The following is a 16,739-nucleotide window of genomic DNA, read 5'->3' on the forward strand; positions in this document are numbered from 1 at the left end:
TTATGGTCAGATGAAACCAAAATAGAACTTTTTGGTAGAAACACAGGTTCTCGTGTTTGGAGGAGAAAGAATTCTGAATTGCATTCGAAGAACACCATACCCACTGTGAAGCATGGGGGTGGAAACATCATGCTTTGGGGCTGTTTTTCTGCAAAGGGACCAGGACGACTGATCTGTGTAAAGGAAAGAATGAATGAGGCCATGTCTCGAAAGATTTTCAGTGAAAATCTCCTTCCATCAGCAAGGGCATTGAAGATGAGACGTGGCTGGGTCTTTCAGCATGACAATGACCCAAACACACAGCCAGGGCAACAAAGGAGTGGCTTCGTAAGAAGCATTTCAAGGTCCTGGAGTGGCCTAGCCAGTCTCCAGATCTCAACCCCATAGAAAATCTGTGGAGGAAGTTGAAAATCCGTGTTGCCCAACGACAGCCCTAAAACATCACTGCTCTAGAGGAGGTCTGCATGGAGGAATGGGCTAAAATACCAGCAAAAGTGTGTGAAAAGCTTGTGAAGAGTTACAGAAAACGTTTGGCCTCTGTTATTGCCAACAAAGGGTACATAACAAAGTATTGAGATGAAGTTTTGGTATTGACCAAATACTTATTTTCCACCATGATTTGCAAATGAATTATTTAAAAATCAAACAATGTGATTTTCTGAGTTTTTTTTTTCCCACATTCTGTCTCTCACTGTTGAGGGTTACCCATGTTGACAATTACAGGCCTCTCTAATATTTTCAAGTGGGAGAACTTGCACTATTAGTGGTTGACTAAATACTTATTTGCCCCACTGTACTTCATAATTATTATATTATGAAGTCTATGAGCTCACGTTAACACAGGTTGCACAGGTTGTTATAATTTGGTCCAGGAATGATCAAGGAAGTGATAAGGACAAACATACAATATATTAGGTAGATCCTAAGGCTTATAGCACATCTTTAACTTATTTTCTGCAGCTGGTTTCGATTTGAGGCGTATGGTGAGGTAGGGTCCACACTGGCCCATTGCAGCTACTAGCTTGTCGCTGATCAAAACATTCCACTTCCAACCACATATATAGGCGCTTCGAGGAGTTCACGCACAGCACAGAAAGTCTCTGAGTCTCATCTAAGTCGTGCTGAACCCTTTTTTGGAGATTTTGTGAGTTCCTCCGGTCTGATTTTGCAGTTTTAACTTGGTCAACACACTGTTTACTTAAACCGCACTCCATGTTGTTCTGTCTAAACCGGAAGTTCGAAGCAGAAATTGTCAAAGATGGCGCCGCCCATATATCCGCAGTAGGCGCCAGGAGGCGTTTTCAATATCAATTCATTTCTGTCGTTTACCAACTACCACAAAACAAACTCAGTGACCTTTACTGGCAGTGAAGGAGTTAAACTAATAGTTTTCAGTAGATGTCCACTATCCCTGAGAGGGTTCAAATGTCTCATGTTGTAATTTCTGTTGGTTATTATTTAACATGAGGTTTGTGTACGAGTGACTACTATACGCTGGACTTATTCAATCTACAGTTGAGGTAATATTTTTTGTCCCCCAACCCCCACACCCTTCTTATGCCCCCCTGAAGACCACTGCACTGAAGCCACTTTTGTCTTGTGATAATAAATTTAGTAGATATGTCTTCCAACTCGACGAAAAATCCTCAAGGAAAGGAAAATTGAATAGGTTTTTAACACATTGGCTGCCATTGACGGCGATAGACGTCCAATCCATTTTGACTATAGGGGGGCTGACAGCAATCATTCTGTTTCGAAAGGCTGTCTGGGCGCTCGAGTGTGCGCATGCTCCGTGCATCTTCATCCCCTCCTTGCTTGCGCTTCATCGTCAGCCTTGCGGCTCGGACTTGCCTTGGCGCAAACGCGTCATAGACGGGCAACCGCAGCGACCTCAAAGATGCTTCAAAGATGAAGGTATGCGCCTCAATCTGCCTTTTTTCCTTCCTCGACGGAAAAAATAAATAAACGATACGCCAATAAGCTATTTTTAATGATGAGGCATAAAGGGGGAGGTGACCGGCGGTGCCTAAATAACGAACGGGAGGATGTGCAATATATAACACGTGACGTTTGAGCTGTCAATGGAAGGGCAAGATGAATGGAGGACGTGTTTTTCTTCCAAGCAGCACTGACAAGACGATGTCAGGACCATATTGAAATACACGATCGGAAAAGACGAAGCTGATGCTCGACCACAAAACAACATAGTTTCTTGTTGTCAACACCAGTGTGTCCTTGTTTTCCCACGTTTTTAAGGGTTAGTCCTGAATTGGTTGTAATTTAGGCAACGATGTTTCAACGAAGAAAAAAATGGTCATTGTCATGTTTGTATTTTGAGGAAAATCATGATACATACAGTATATATATATATATATATATATATATATATATATACATATATATATATATATATTAGGGCTGTCAAACGATTAAAATTTTTAATCGAGTTAATTACAGCTCAAAAATTAATTAATCGTAATTAATCGCAATTCAAACCATCTATAAAATATGCCATATTTTTCTGTAACTTATTGTTGGAACGGAAAGATAAGACACAAGACGGATATATATACATTCAACATACGGTACATAAGTACTGTATTTGTTTATTATAACAAATCAAGAAGATGGCATTAACATTATTAACATTCTCTTAAAGCGATCCATGGATAGAAAAACTTGTAGTTCTTAAAAGATAAATGTTTGTACAAATTATAGAAGTTTTATATTAAAACCCATCTTAATGTTTTCATTTTAATAAAATCTGTAAAATTTTCAATCAAAAAATAAACTAGTAGCTCGCCATTGTTGATGTCAATAATTACACAATGCTCATGGTGCTGAAATCCATAAAATCAGTCGCACCCAAGTGCCAGCAGAGGGCGATAAAACACCAAAAAACACAAGTAACAAGTCAACATGACACTGTGCTGTCATTTTAATCTGTTTGAGCAGGGCATGTGCGTTAAATGTAGAGGTGTGCAAAATTTCAGATTCTTAGATTATTCGCGATTCGGCCGTGGAAGATTCGAGAACGATTCACAAACATCCAAATTCCGATTATTGAAATATGCGAAGTAAAGCGGAAGTACACAACACTCAGCGCGCCGCGCCGCGCGGTCTTCGGGAGGAACGGAGCGAGAGTAGCTAAACGTCATGCTTCCCATTACCCGGCCCCTCGGGTAATACCAATGCTCAACTCACGGCTCTAGCTCAACTCATGCAACGAGGTAAAAAAAAAAAACACAACGACATACCTGACTGCTGCCGAAGCGCTGCTAAAAGTACAGCTACATGATGTTACGGTAGATATCATTTATATAGGACTAAATGCACTATAGATTTGGAAGTGTTAGCAGCACATCTAAAAAAAGCTAGATGCGGGCGTTATAAACTTCCCTGCAAGGCTGTTGTAGCGAACCTTCCAAGCAAACCAAATTAACTTTTTATCTAAAATACTCCTAAATCGGTAAAATATTGACTTGAATCTATCTTTAAAATAGTTTTAAAACTTTCACATGTCGAAAGTAGACAAAAGGGAAATTATGGAATAACGGGAGCAATTTTAACAAATTTAACGGTTGATTCACAACATTAAATTAATTGAATGTAGTTTAAAGCTGCTGATACAGAATGGGGACTGGAGTTTTTTATTTAACGTTATTCTTTAATATTTGTTTACTGCTATATGTTAACTTGATACTGAAATAGTAGTGTGGTTTAGCCTGAGAGTATTTTTGAACAATTTTGGAACTAATGTACAAAACATTTTTTAAAAAAAAAAGGAGGGGGGTGCATCAATAATCGTTTTATAATCGAATCGAAACCTCTGAATCGTAATCGTAATCGAATCGTTAGGTGCCTAAAGATTCCCAGCTCTAGTTAAATGCGTCAAATATTTTAACGTGATTAATTTAAAAAATTAATTACCGCCCGTTAATGCGATAATTTTGACAGCCCTAATATATATATATATATATATATATATATATATATATATATATATATATATATATATATATATATATATATATATATATATATATATATATATATATATATATATATATGCTGTATAGAAAACATTTGTGATATATTTTGTGCTTTTGTTTACATGTACATACAAAAAGCCTACCTTCTTTTATATATTTTCTTTTATCAGGTTATCAACAATATAGGTTGGTTTTACAGAAAACACAACCCTCTCTCCTCTCTCATGTGGACTCAAAAAGTGGGCTGCTCGCATCTTTAAAATTGTACATTGCTGCCATCTGCTGTCGGTTGAGTGGCAGTAAAATTGTTTCCAAGCTTGACGTATACACGTTCCTGTTGAAAAACATAATCGATGGGTATACCCGTCGATTGGAAAATTTAATTATTACGAATATAATGAATGGTCTACGGCATTGAATGAGTTATTATAAACACAAAACATTGATGAACATGGTCATCTTTTAGATATGCCGTTTTATTATTTACATGTAAAGAAAAGTTTTCATTCAACTGTTTCAGCAACAAAATTGTCAAAAACAACAATATTACTGTACATTTTTTTTATTGCTTTCAGTGAAATGTAACTTTTAAATGTATACTGTATCATATATTAGGGGTCTGCAACCCTGGTCCTCGAGAGCCGGTATCCAGCTTGTTTTCAATGTCTCCCTTCTTTAACATACCTGAATCAAATGATCAGCTGATCAGCAAGCTCTGCAGGAGCCTGATAACAATCTTGATTATTGGATTCAGCTGTGTCAAAGGAGGGAGACATTTAAAACAAGCTGGATAGCAGCTCTCGAGGACCTGGGTTGCAGACCCCTGTCATATATTGTATTGAATCAACTGAATCGAAACCAATCGTAGTATACTTCGTAATGTCAGCAAATACTGGCTTGTGTTAAAAAAAAAATCAGTATTAAATTGTCATGAAATTGGTCATTTACACCCCCAACACTGAAAGTGTTCAATATACTTCTCCCGTTTTCAGCTCCACTAGGCGATGCCCAAGACTTCTTCAGCAGCCGTTTTCTGGTAGCGATACGACAAGTCAGCTCCCCGGTGTAGAAATCAAGCAACATTCATGCGGGCTGCTGCCATGTCGCAGTCGTGCAACAGAAAGCGCACAGCCCAGAGCGACTGCTTGGAGCGATTCCTGTCGTTGGCCATGTGTGTGGGCCTCTTGTGGCCTCCAGGGGGAGCGTCAGTGGCGCCATGCATCTGCGCCTCCAACATCCTTAGCTGCTCCAAGATGAATCTTAGCAGCATACCGACAGGGCTGCCTTTGTACACGGCCGTCCTGGATCTCAGCTACAACGACATCAACAAGCTGAAATCGGAATGGACCCCGGTGAAGCTCCCGAAGCTACGCAACCTGCTGCTGAGCCACAACGGTTTGCTATTCCTGTCTTCGGAGGCCTTTGTAAACGTGAAACAACTGCGCCACCTGGACCTGTCCTCCAACAGCCTGCAGCTGCTGGACGAGTTTGTGTTTGAACCGCTGGTCAACCTGGAGGTTCTACTTTTGTACAATAACAAAATCACCCAGATTGATCGCTCGGCCTTCATCACCACGCTCAACATTCAGAAGCTCTATCTGAGCCACAACCAAATCTCTCGTTTCCCCGTCGAACTCATCAGGGAGAAGTCACGTCTGGAGAAGCTCAGCCTGCTGGATGTGTCGTCCAACAAGATTAAAACGCTTCCTTTGGACGAGATGCGAGCACTGCCCGCCTGGTTACGAAACGGCCTGTATTTCCACAACAACCCGCTACTGTGTCACTGTGACCTCTACACCCTGGTCGCCCACTGGGACCTTCGCAAGCTCAACTCTGTTGCGGACTTTAGGGGTGAATTTACATGCATCCTGCAGGGCCCGCAGAAAACGCGAGTAGACGTCTTTGAGCTAAGCGGCGAAAGCATGAACTGCAGCACCTTCAAGGAGGCAGAAGAGGAAGCCTTCCTAGAGCAAACACTAACCCTTGCTTGCGACACCAAGCGCAGAAACATGTTAAAGACCTGGACACTTCCCGGTTCTGCCGCGCTGATCTCTGGAGGCAACCAGACAGCCATGGTCATGCCGGATGGCAGCCTGCGAGTCAGTCCAGTTCGGTCTGAGGACTCCGGAACCTACACCTGCTTCGCCACCAGCGAGGCCTTCAACGAGACCATCTACGTGGTGCTGAAGGTTCACAACTTTACCATGCACGGTGGCAGCGAGACCCTCAACACAGCATACACCACCTTGGTGGGTTGCCTAGCCAGCGTGGTCCTGGTTCTGGTCTACCTCTACCTAACACCGTGTCGCTGCTTCTGCTGCCCTGGTAAGGGCAAAGCCCGCGGCGACGACAGCATCCGCTCGTCGGTGCTCAGTGTGACGCCCACCCACGGTGCAGACCCTGCTGCACTCCATAGGCACGTGGTCTTCACGGACACCAAAGAGGCACGGGGCCTGAATGGCAAGCTTAACCCCAACGTCGACCAGGATGACCACGAGACTGAGGAGGCACGCTCTCTGATGAAGGGAACCAGGAAGAAGTCAATCACCGAGTCCATCAGCTCGGTTTTTTCTGACACTCCAATGATGGTCTGAAAGGGACGATGACCTTGGACTGTTTTTTTTTCTCCAGCATTTTCATGTGTAGCACTTATTGATTGACATACTGTGAAAGGACAAGACGAGTGGGCGTCTCAGAAGGTGATCAAGGCAACTGGACTCTTCTTAGTTGTTGTTATTCTTTGTACATGCCTACACAGATATTTTGGTCAAGATATGATACTAACAGCCAATTTTGCTTCTCACCTAGAACGTATAGTAGCATAGCTAGTGTTCCCCCTCAGACTTGATGCGAGCCTGCAAGTTCTGAACCCCCACAAACCCCCACAAAGATTTATACAGTGGTACCTTGACAAAGATTGGTGGATGATTTGTTTTGCGTTTTAAAAACTAATTGAGATATGGACAAGCTTCAAAATCACCGTCACTCGACTGTGATTCACTTTTAGCTGTTTATTGATCCGTTTAGTCATTTGACATAGTGTATGTGTAAAGTGAGTGACGAGCTTCGTTATAGAAAAAAAAATCAACTCATAGATGGCACGGTAATCGCCTACAGATTTCATGAGATTGCGGCAAAATTCTATAAAGCACCTCACCTCAACATAGCTTGATGGCACCAAACCACTACTTAATTGATTTGCCAGAAGCGGGACAACAACAAATTGGTTGGGTCTTTCCAAAAATCTGCAAGTAGCTTGTCAGGAATATATGGGGGGAACACTGCATATATACAGGTAATCTAGTACAGGGATTGGCTTTGACTAACATTGACTGACTGCTTTGGAGAAGCAGAACTTGGTGAAAAAGGCTGGATTTGCTGTGCAGGCTTCAAGTTAAACCCGTTCCCATGTTTTGCTCTCAGGTGACATTTTAAGAATATGCTCAATGGCGGTGTTGAGACCATAATCAGTTAAAATTCGATGTTTTCAGATCAGAATCAAAACCAAAAAAAATCGTTTCAGTTTGGAACACAACTTAATTCCACTTTAACTTTTTAAAATATCCATTGGTAATACAAACCCATATGCGTATGCATTAACACCAGGAATATACACACAGAAAAAAGCCTACTGCAAATAAGTGCAACCTCATTTCTAAAGAATTTGAGATGTTGTGTTGAACATAAATAAAACCAGAATACATTGATTCGCAAATCAAGTTCAATCTATATTTAATTGAATACACTACAAAGGGAAGATATAATGAATAGATGATAAAATGCCTAAATTCTTTGCAATTGTAAACTGAGATTTATTGTCCTAAAACTGTTCAACTATTTTCTCACACACTTGTTCACAAAGAGGGGAACCTCACGTCATTTTAGCTTTTATTGAATAATCCAAGTAGAGATTTGTGTATGTCACCCTTTAGTGGTTGACCGCCATTACTGGGGTGTTTGCACTCCTATAGCAGCCCAGCGTCAGTCAATGTAAACAGTAATGTAGCTGCTGTTGGCTGTGTGCGGCACACCTCAGCAATGGCAGACGGGGTACTTCCGATCATTTTGTTCAGATTGGTCTATACTCGATTATGGCCGTCGCCTGTTCCCAATTAGCCTGTTCACCTGTGACATCTTCCACTTGGTGTTTGATGAGCATTCCTCAACTTTCTCAGTGTTTTTGCCACCGGCGCCAGCTTTTTTTGGTAACATGTTGCAGCCCTTACATTCTAAGTTAATGATTATTTGCCAATAGGTTTGACCTATAAATACAGTATTTGGTCTTTGGAGTACTTCCATCTAGATTGAACATAATTTGCAGATCCTTGTATTCTGTTTTTATGTTTTGCAAGTCCCAGTTTCATTAGAATTGGGGTTGTATCCCATTTGATATCTTATAATATACAAATATACTGAATTACAAGTGCGTAGAAAACAGCGCTACTTTACCAACTCATATCAAAGAACAATAAACAGGAGTTTAGGAGATGCAGTAATGAACAATTTTTTAAAAACAGATTCTTCAAGCTGTTTAATGACATTCCCAAAAGACGTGTTTTTGGAACAACAACAAAACTTGACTTCCCGATAGCTTAATACTAAAAGACAATGCAAAATGTCACAACAAAGTAATCATTTTACAAAATATTTAATTCTTGACATTCTATTTAATTTTGTTTCTATTACTGTATACGTTTTTATTGTGCATTCTATAGAGCACTATCTTATTGTAAAAACACGACACAAATTTTCATTCATTTTTTTTTTTCCCAGAGGTGATGGAAAAAATTAATGGTATTGCTATTCAATTCCAGTTTAAATAGTGAGAGTGTTTTAGTTATGAGAAAACTCGTAGTTGAATTTAATTGTGTCCATCATTAAATCTGTAGTCCTGTACAGTCAGTGACATTTTGTATATGTATTATTTATGTTGTCTTGTGTTAATGTTTGCGTACTTATCTGGGGGCAATTTGCGGGTTGTTTCATGTCTGGGTGTAAACGCTGTCGTATGGGCTCAGCTAAATGTAAATGAAATTTGGGCCTTAAGAGGGAATTGGGCCCTTGGACCTGCAGTGAAAATCCAGCCTCCATCAGATATTTTGACAGAAGTGTAGCAGCATTAGAAGGGTCATGGGTGGCCAAATCATAGCCCAGTGATCCTTCTGTAGTCACACATAGTCTTTGTTCATACATTTAACTCTGTATAATGCTGTGTAAGCCTTATGTAACTAAAACAAGATATAACCTCCGGAAAATAAATATTGAATGCAGGGAAATGTTTTGTCTGGCTGAAATATCAACATATTTTGCATGGATGGTTCTGAGATCAAATCATCATTCAGGCATTCAAGTAGCACTGCCTTAGGGGTTGCTCCATATGTTTCATCACAGTAATATCTCCAATTGTTCATCCAATATATCTTCGTTTTTACTTTCCAACCGAAAATGTCGAATTGTACAGGTCACATTAACAATACTGTAGTGAAAAAAAGAGATTGATGTATCTTAGTCTCGTTTTTTATTTTTTAATTACAAATGGGATTATATAATAACTGTTTGTTCCGTGACACTGACTAGACATTGTCAATTGTTTGCAGTGAATATTTGCTGGTGAACAGTCAAGGATGTAGGCTACGAAGCTGTAAATTTGTCATTTCTGAAATGAATGTGATTTTTTTTTTATTTTGCCGCTTAAAAGGGCATCATTTTCATTTCTGGGATGAGTGGTCGTCTAATCCAGGCAGTTGGCATAGAATGAGACAATGGCTTTGCGTTATTGTTGTTGTGGTTTGACTCAGGACAAAAAGACATCGCGGGACTGCCTTGCTGTTTGATGACTCCCCGTGAGGCATTACGGCTCGGTTCCATTTTGTCCGCGTTGTTTCCGAGAGCAAGTGTGATGTACTTTAACAGTAAATTTCATGCCCCAAATATCCCCATGTAGTTGTTTAGCGGTAGAGCATCATCACAAGTACACATTTACAAAAGCATTTGCCATCGAGACAACGATAATTACATACACATAGGGCTTAATAGAGCAAATTTCCTATTCGGCTGATTATGCAAAGTATGCGAGCCCCATCCTGTACAATTTTAGGTGTAGGTCCTGTAGTCATTTATGTTATGTTCTGTTATGATAGACATGTACACCAAATTCCATAATGATTGATTAAACTGATGCCAGGTGGGATATTTTTCCAACTTTGAATGCAACTGTGTTGTCCTTAAAGAATAAATTAAGCATAATAGTAATTGTGAAATGGCTTTTGTTTTTTTTTAAATCACTGATCTTATTCATTTGGTTAGGCCTAATAAATAGTACCCTCTGGCAGCATTGCTCCTACAGTGCTGGCCAAAAGTATTGGCACCCATGCAATTCTGTCAGGTAATGCTCAATTTCTCCCAGAAAATGATTGTAATTACAAATGCGTTGGTAGTAATATCTTCATTTATTTGCTTGCAATGAAAAAACACAAAAGAGAAACGAAAAAAATTAATTAAATCATTACCATTTTACAAAAAAACTCCAAAAATGGGCCGGAGAAAAGTATTGGCACCCTCAGCCTAATACTTGGTATCACAATCTTTAGACAAAATAACTGCGAACAACCGCTTCCGGTATCCATCAAATAAGTTTCTTACAAAGCTCTGCTGGAATTTTAGACCATTCTTCTTTGGCCAACTGCTCCAGGTCTCCGAGATTTGAAGGGTGCCTTCTCCAAACTGCCATTTTCAGATCTCTCCACACAGGTGTTCTATGGGATTAGTCTGGACTCATTGCTGGCCACTTTAGAAGTCTCCAGTGCTTTCTCTCAAACCATTTCTAGTGCTTTTTGAAGTGTGTTTTGGGTCATTGTCCTTCTGGAAGACCCATGACATCTGAGGGAGACCCAGCTTTCTCACACTGGGCCCTACATTATGCTGCAAAATTTGTTGCTAGTCTTCAGACTTCATATTGCCATGCACACGGTCAAGCAGTCGAGTACCAGAGGCAGCAAAGCAACCCCAAAACATCAGGGAACCTCCGCCATTTTTGACTGTGGGGACCGTGTTCTTTTCTTTGAAGTCCTCGTTTTTTTCCCATGTAAACTCTATGTTGATGCCTTTTCCCAAAAAGCTCTACTTTTGTCTCATCTGACCAGAGAACATTCTTCCAAAACGTTTTTGGCTTTCTCAGGCAAGTTTTGGCAAACTCCAGCCTGGATTTTTTATGTCTCTGGGTCAGAAGCGGGGTCTCCCTGGGTATCCTACTATAAAGTCCCTTTTCATTCAGACGCCGACGGATAGTACAGGTTGACACTGTTGTACCGTCGGACTACAGGACAGCTTGAACTTGTTTGGATTTTACTCTAGGTTCTTTATCCACCATCTGCACAATCTCTCGTTGAATTCTCTCGTCAATTTTTCTTTTCTGTCCACATCTAGGGAGGTTAGCCACAGTTCCATGGGCCTTACACTTATTGATGACACTGCGCACGGTAGACACAGGAACATTCAGGTCTTTGGAGATGACTTGAAGCCTTGAGATTGCCCATGCTTCCTGACAATTTTGCTTCTCAAGTCCTCAGACAATTCTTTGGTCTTCTTTTTTTCTCTTTTTTTCATGCTCAATGTAATACACACAAGGACACTGGACAGATGTTGAGTCAACTTTAATTTTGTGGAATTTTGTGTAAAATGATAATGACCCCCCCCCCCCCCCCCCCCATTCTCTCGTTTTTTTTTTCAATGCAAAAAAAATAAATTATATTACTACCAAAGCATTTGTAATTGCAGTCATTTTCTGGGAGAAATTGAGCATTATCTGACAGAATTGCAGGGGTCCAATACTTTTGGCCAGTACTGTATAAAGGTGCTGTGAGGGTGAACTTGGCAGAATATTCCAAGCACCTTTACTGCGCGGGTGTGAAAAGGAAGTCCCACTTTCCAGGATCATATAATGTAGCATCTTCGAGTGTAGGAAGTGGAACTAACACATACAGTGTATCACAAAAGTGAGTACACCCCTCGCATTTCAACACATATTTATATCTTTTCATGGGACAACACTGACAAAATGACACTTTGACACAATGAAAAGTAGTCTGTGTGGAGCATATATAAGAGAGTTAATTTATTTTCCCCTAAAAAACCCTCAAAATATAGCCATTAATATCCAACCCCTGGCAACAAAAGTGAGTACACCGCATGGGAACTACATACATCCCTGAATGTCCAAATTGAGTACTGCTTGTCATTTTCCTTCCAAAATGTCATGTGACTTGCTGCGGAGATTGAAGAGGTGGGGGCGGGGCGGTCATTCCCACCACCATGCTTGACTGTAGGCATGACACACTTATCTTTGCACTCCTCACCTGGTCGCTGCCACACATGCTTGAGACCATCGAAACCAAACAAATTAATCTTCGTCTCATCAGACCATAGAACATGGTTCCAGTAATCCATGTGGTTTGTTGATATGTCTACAGCAAACTGTTTGCTGGCTTTCTTGTGTACTGTCTTAAGAAGAGGCTTCCTCCTGGGTGACAGCCATGCACACCAATTTGATGTATAGTGGGGCACATAAGTATTTCGTCAACCACTAATTGAGCAAGTTCTGCCAATTGAAAATATTAGAGAGGCCTGTAATTGTCAACATGGGTAAACCTTAACCATGAGAGACAGAATGTGGGGAAAAAAAAAAAAAACAGAAAACCACATTGTTTGATTTTTAAAGAATTTATTTGTGGAAAATAAGTATTTGGTCTATACCAAAAGTTCATCTCAATACTTTGTTATGTACCCTTTGTTGGCAATAACGGAGGCCAAACGTTTTCTTTAACTCTTCACAAGCTTTTTACACACTGTTGCTGGTATTTTGGCCCATTCCTCCATGCAGATCTCCTCTAGAGCAGTGATGTTTTGGGGCTTTCGTTGGGCAACACGGACTTTCAACTCCCTCCTCACCCCGTGGTGTCAAAATGATAAGAACGGGAAGCAAAAATCCCAGAACCACACGGGGGGACCTAGTGAATGACCTACAGAGAGCTGGGACCACAGTAACAAAGGCTACTATCAGTAACACAATGCGCCGCCAGAGACTCAAATCCTGCACTACCAGATGTGTCCCCCTGCTGAAGAAAGTACACGTCCAGGCCCGTCTGCGGTTCGCTAGAGAGCATTTGGATGATCCAGAAGAGGACTGGGAGAATGTGTTATGGTCAGATGAAACCAAAATAGAACTTTTTGGTAGAAACACAGGTTCTCGTATTTGGAGGAGAAAGAATACTGAATTGAATCCGAAGAACACCATACCCAATGTGAAGCATGGGGGTGGAAACATCATGCTTTGGGGCTGTTTTTCGGCAAAGGGACCAGGACGACTGATCTGTGAAAAGGAAAAAATGAATGGGGCCATGTATCAATAGATTTTGAGTAAAAATCTCCTTCCAACAGCAAGGGCATTGAAGATGAGACGTGGCTGGGTCTTTCAGAATGGCAATGATCCCAAACACAGCCAGGGCAACAAAGGAGTGGCTTTGTGAGAAGCATTTCAAGGTCCTGGAGTGGCCTAGCCAGTCTCCAGGTCTCAACCCCATAGAAAATCTGTGGAGGGAGTTGAAAGTCCACGTTGCCCAACGACAGCCCCAAAACATCACTGCTCTAGAGGAGCTCTGCATGGAGGATTGGGCCAAAATACCAGCAACAGTGTGTGAAAAGCTTGTGAAGAGTTACAGAAAACGTTTGGCCTCCGTTATTGCCAACAAAGGGTACATAACAAAGTATTGAGATGAACTTTTGCTATTGCCCAAATACTTATTTTCCACCATGATTTGCAAATAAATTCTTTAAAAATCAAACAAATTTGGTTTTCTGTTTTTTTTTTTAATCACATTCTGTCTCTCATGGTTGAGGTTTACCCATGTTGACAATTACAGGCATCTCTAATATTTTCAAGTGGGAGAATTTGCACAATTAGTGGTTGACTAAATACTTTTTTGCACCACTGTATATTGAAGTCTAATGTTTATCAGTACATTACAGAAAATAATGAACTTTATCACAATATGCAAATTTTTTTAGAAGGACTAGTAGCCACTTATGCAGAGTCTTTGTGACTGTTAGTGTGTTTGAATTACCTTGATCTGTTGATCTCACTGTTTCTCATTCTAGCTGAATCTCTGGAAGAGTAAAGATGGAAGTCACTGGAATTTTCTGTTTTTTTTTTTTTTTTTTTTTTTTCAGATTCTGTCTCTCATGGTTGAGGTTTACTCATGTTGACAATTACAGGCCTCTCTAATATTTTCAAGTGGGAGAACTTGCACAATTAGTGGTTGACTAAATACTTATTTGCCCCACTGTAGAGCGCAGCATATGGTCTGAGTACTAACAGGCTGACCCCCCACCTCTTCAATTTCTGCAGCAATGCTGACAGCACTCCTGTAGCGAGTCACATGACATTATGGAGGGAAAATGACAAGCAGTACTCAATTTGGACATTTAGGGGTATACGTTTTTTCATTAGGGTGTACTCACTTTTGTTGCCAGGGGTTTCGATATTAATGGCTATATTTTGGGGGGGAAATAAAGTAACTATTATATAAGCTGCACACAGATTACTTTTCATCGTGTCAAAGTGTCATTTTGTCAGTGTTGTCCCATGAAAATCCATACTTAAATATCTGCATAAATGCGAGGGGTGTACTCACTTTTGTGATACACTGTACTTTATTAAGATGGGAACACATTTAGCACAGTTGAAACAGTTTAACAGAGGCCATTTTCAAGTGTTTGTAAATCTGTCTTCTCATAAATGTATTTGTCTCATTTACAGATATATCCTTAATTTAATTCTTTGAAGGTTCCACACACTAAAATGCTGTTTTTGAATAATTAATTTAAAAAAACTATTCAAAGCTTACCTGCTCTTTATTCAAAAGGTATTTGCCCTCCTTGTTAATTTATGAATCAACACGTTCACAAATGTTGAAAACCTGAGTTAATTGTCATTGACCACACTTAAACTAAAATTGTTCATTGTGGTCAATCATGAAATCGCTCATGTAGAACCCGTCTGACGATGTTGACCAAAGGTACAGCAGAATCCTATAATGGATGCCAATGATAAGCAGTGAAGAGTTCCTTCATTCATTCACCTTCTGAGCCGTCGTGGGGGTGCTGGACCCTATCCTAGCTCAAAACGGGAAGAAGGCAGGGAACACCCTTAACTGATTGCCAGGACACATGGAGACAAACAACAATTCACACACACACACACACACACACTCACAATTTCGAGTGTTCAATCATGCGTTTTTGAGATGTGGGAGGAAACCAGAGTACAGTGAAAGCCCACACAGGCACGGGGAGAACATGCAACTCCACACAGGGAGGCCGGAGCTAGGGTTGAATCAACAATCTCAAAACTGTGAAGCAGGCGTGCTAACCACACTACCACCGCAAGAGCTTTTATCCATAAATGGCGGAAATGGGCAACAGTGGCGAACATTATCAGGAGTGGCCAGCCTACAACAATTACCCCGAGAGGTAACAAAGGAAGGAAATTCGTTCTTTTCATCTATTTATTTTTATGTTTTATTTATTTACTAGAGATCGACGAATATGGGTTTTTCAGGATCGATATGGATACAGATTATGAGTAGTTAGAGGGGCCGCTAACCGATTTTTGGAGCAAATATTCGTTTGCAGTAGAAGTGTAAAAATTGGCGTAAAATTGAATAATGCAAACACTGAACTTCATTGAAATAAAGTAGATAACTGAATTTCCTAGACTCACAACCCAGAGGTTTTGGGTTTGATTCTCCACCCTGATGACCTTGTCTAAATATGCTTGAGCAATGCACAAAACCCCACGTTGGCCCTGGTGCTGCATCACCAGTAGGTAGATGTGGACATAGTGTAAAGCGCTTTGAGGGCCTTATAAAGGTGGGAAAGCGCAATTCATGTATGAGTGTGACAATATATCAAAATGGTTATATATCATGATACATTGTATCCCAAATGGTTATCGATATGCTCCTGCCAAGAATCGAGACATCATTTTAAAAAGGTGTCAGTGTCTAAAAAAAATACAAATGAACCAACAAGTTGCTACCAAAATCTTCCACCATAATAGTGTCTCAGTTAACTCTAGGGCTGCATTGACGGTGCTCGACGCCCAATCTATTTAGACTGGGAACGTTCGTTCATTCGAAACCAGAGCATTCACAGTCATTCTGTCCGATTTTCAGGGCATTTAAAGGTCACTTGCTGTTCATTGTAGGGCATTTACAGGTCATTTTCTGTTGAGTTTGAGTAACTGCCTATTCTTTTGGGTGATTCCCAGGTCCCTTCCTGTTCTGTAACTTAAACTGAACAGGAAGAGAACCATAAAATACCCCAAAATCAACAGAAAGTAACTGAAAATCAACAGGAAAATGACCTTAAATTGCCCAAGATTACCTCATTGCCTGGCATTGCCTACCACTGATGGCCATAGACGTTCAATCCATTTGAAGTGGGAGGGATGGCAGCCACCCTCCCAGTTCAAATGGATTGGACATCTACAAGTGATAAACTCATTCCAATTCACAGCAGAAGCTTGTTTTTCTGTTTATTAGTTGTTTGTAGAATATCCTAGAATGATTTCCTGACCAACGTATAATCGTTGTATCGCCATATCATCAGATCATCGTTATCGTGAGCTTTGTATCGCAAATCGAATCGTATCTTGAGGTACGTGAGTATAACTCAATTTACCAGTACCAT

General features: G+C 40.5%; 1 protein-coding gene across 1 annotated transcript; it reads left to right on the forward strand.

The window, feature by feature from the left end:
* The first annotated feature begins 1,797 nt into the window (after window positions 1-1,797).
* amigo1 (adhesion molecule with Ig-like domain 1) lies at window positions 1,798-11,603 on the forward strand. Its single transcript, XM_057857704.1, has 2 exons — window positions 1,798-1,914; window positions 4,985-11,603. Exon 2 carries the CDS (start codon window positions 5,078-5,080, stop codon window positions 6,584-6,586), a length of 1,509 nt encoding a protein of 502 aa, XP_057713687.1. The 5' UTR covers window positions 1,798-1,914; window positions 4,985-5,077; the 3' UTR covers window positions 6,587-11,603.
* The last annotated feature ends 5,136 nt before the right edge of the window (window positions 11,604-16,739 follow it).

Source organism: Corythoichthys intestinalis, chromosome 2, assembly GCF_030265065.1.
Source record: "Corythoichthys intestinalis isolate RoL2023-P3 chromosome 2, ASM3026506v1, whole genome shotgun sequence".
In the NCBI taxonomy this organism is placed as follows: domain Eukaryota; kingdom Metazoa; phylum Chordata; class Actinopteri; order Syngnathiformes; family Syngnathidae; genus Corythoichthys; species Corythoichthys intestinalis.

Coding starts and splice junctions, on each gene's coding strand:
- amigo1 (XM_057857704.1), top strand. CDS start 5,078: ATGCGGGCTGCTGCCATGTCGCAGTCGTGCAACAGAAAGCGCACAGCC.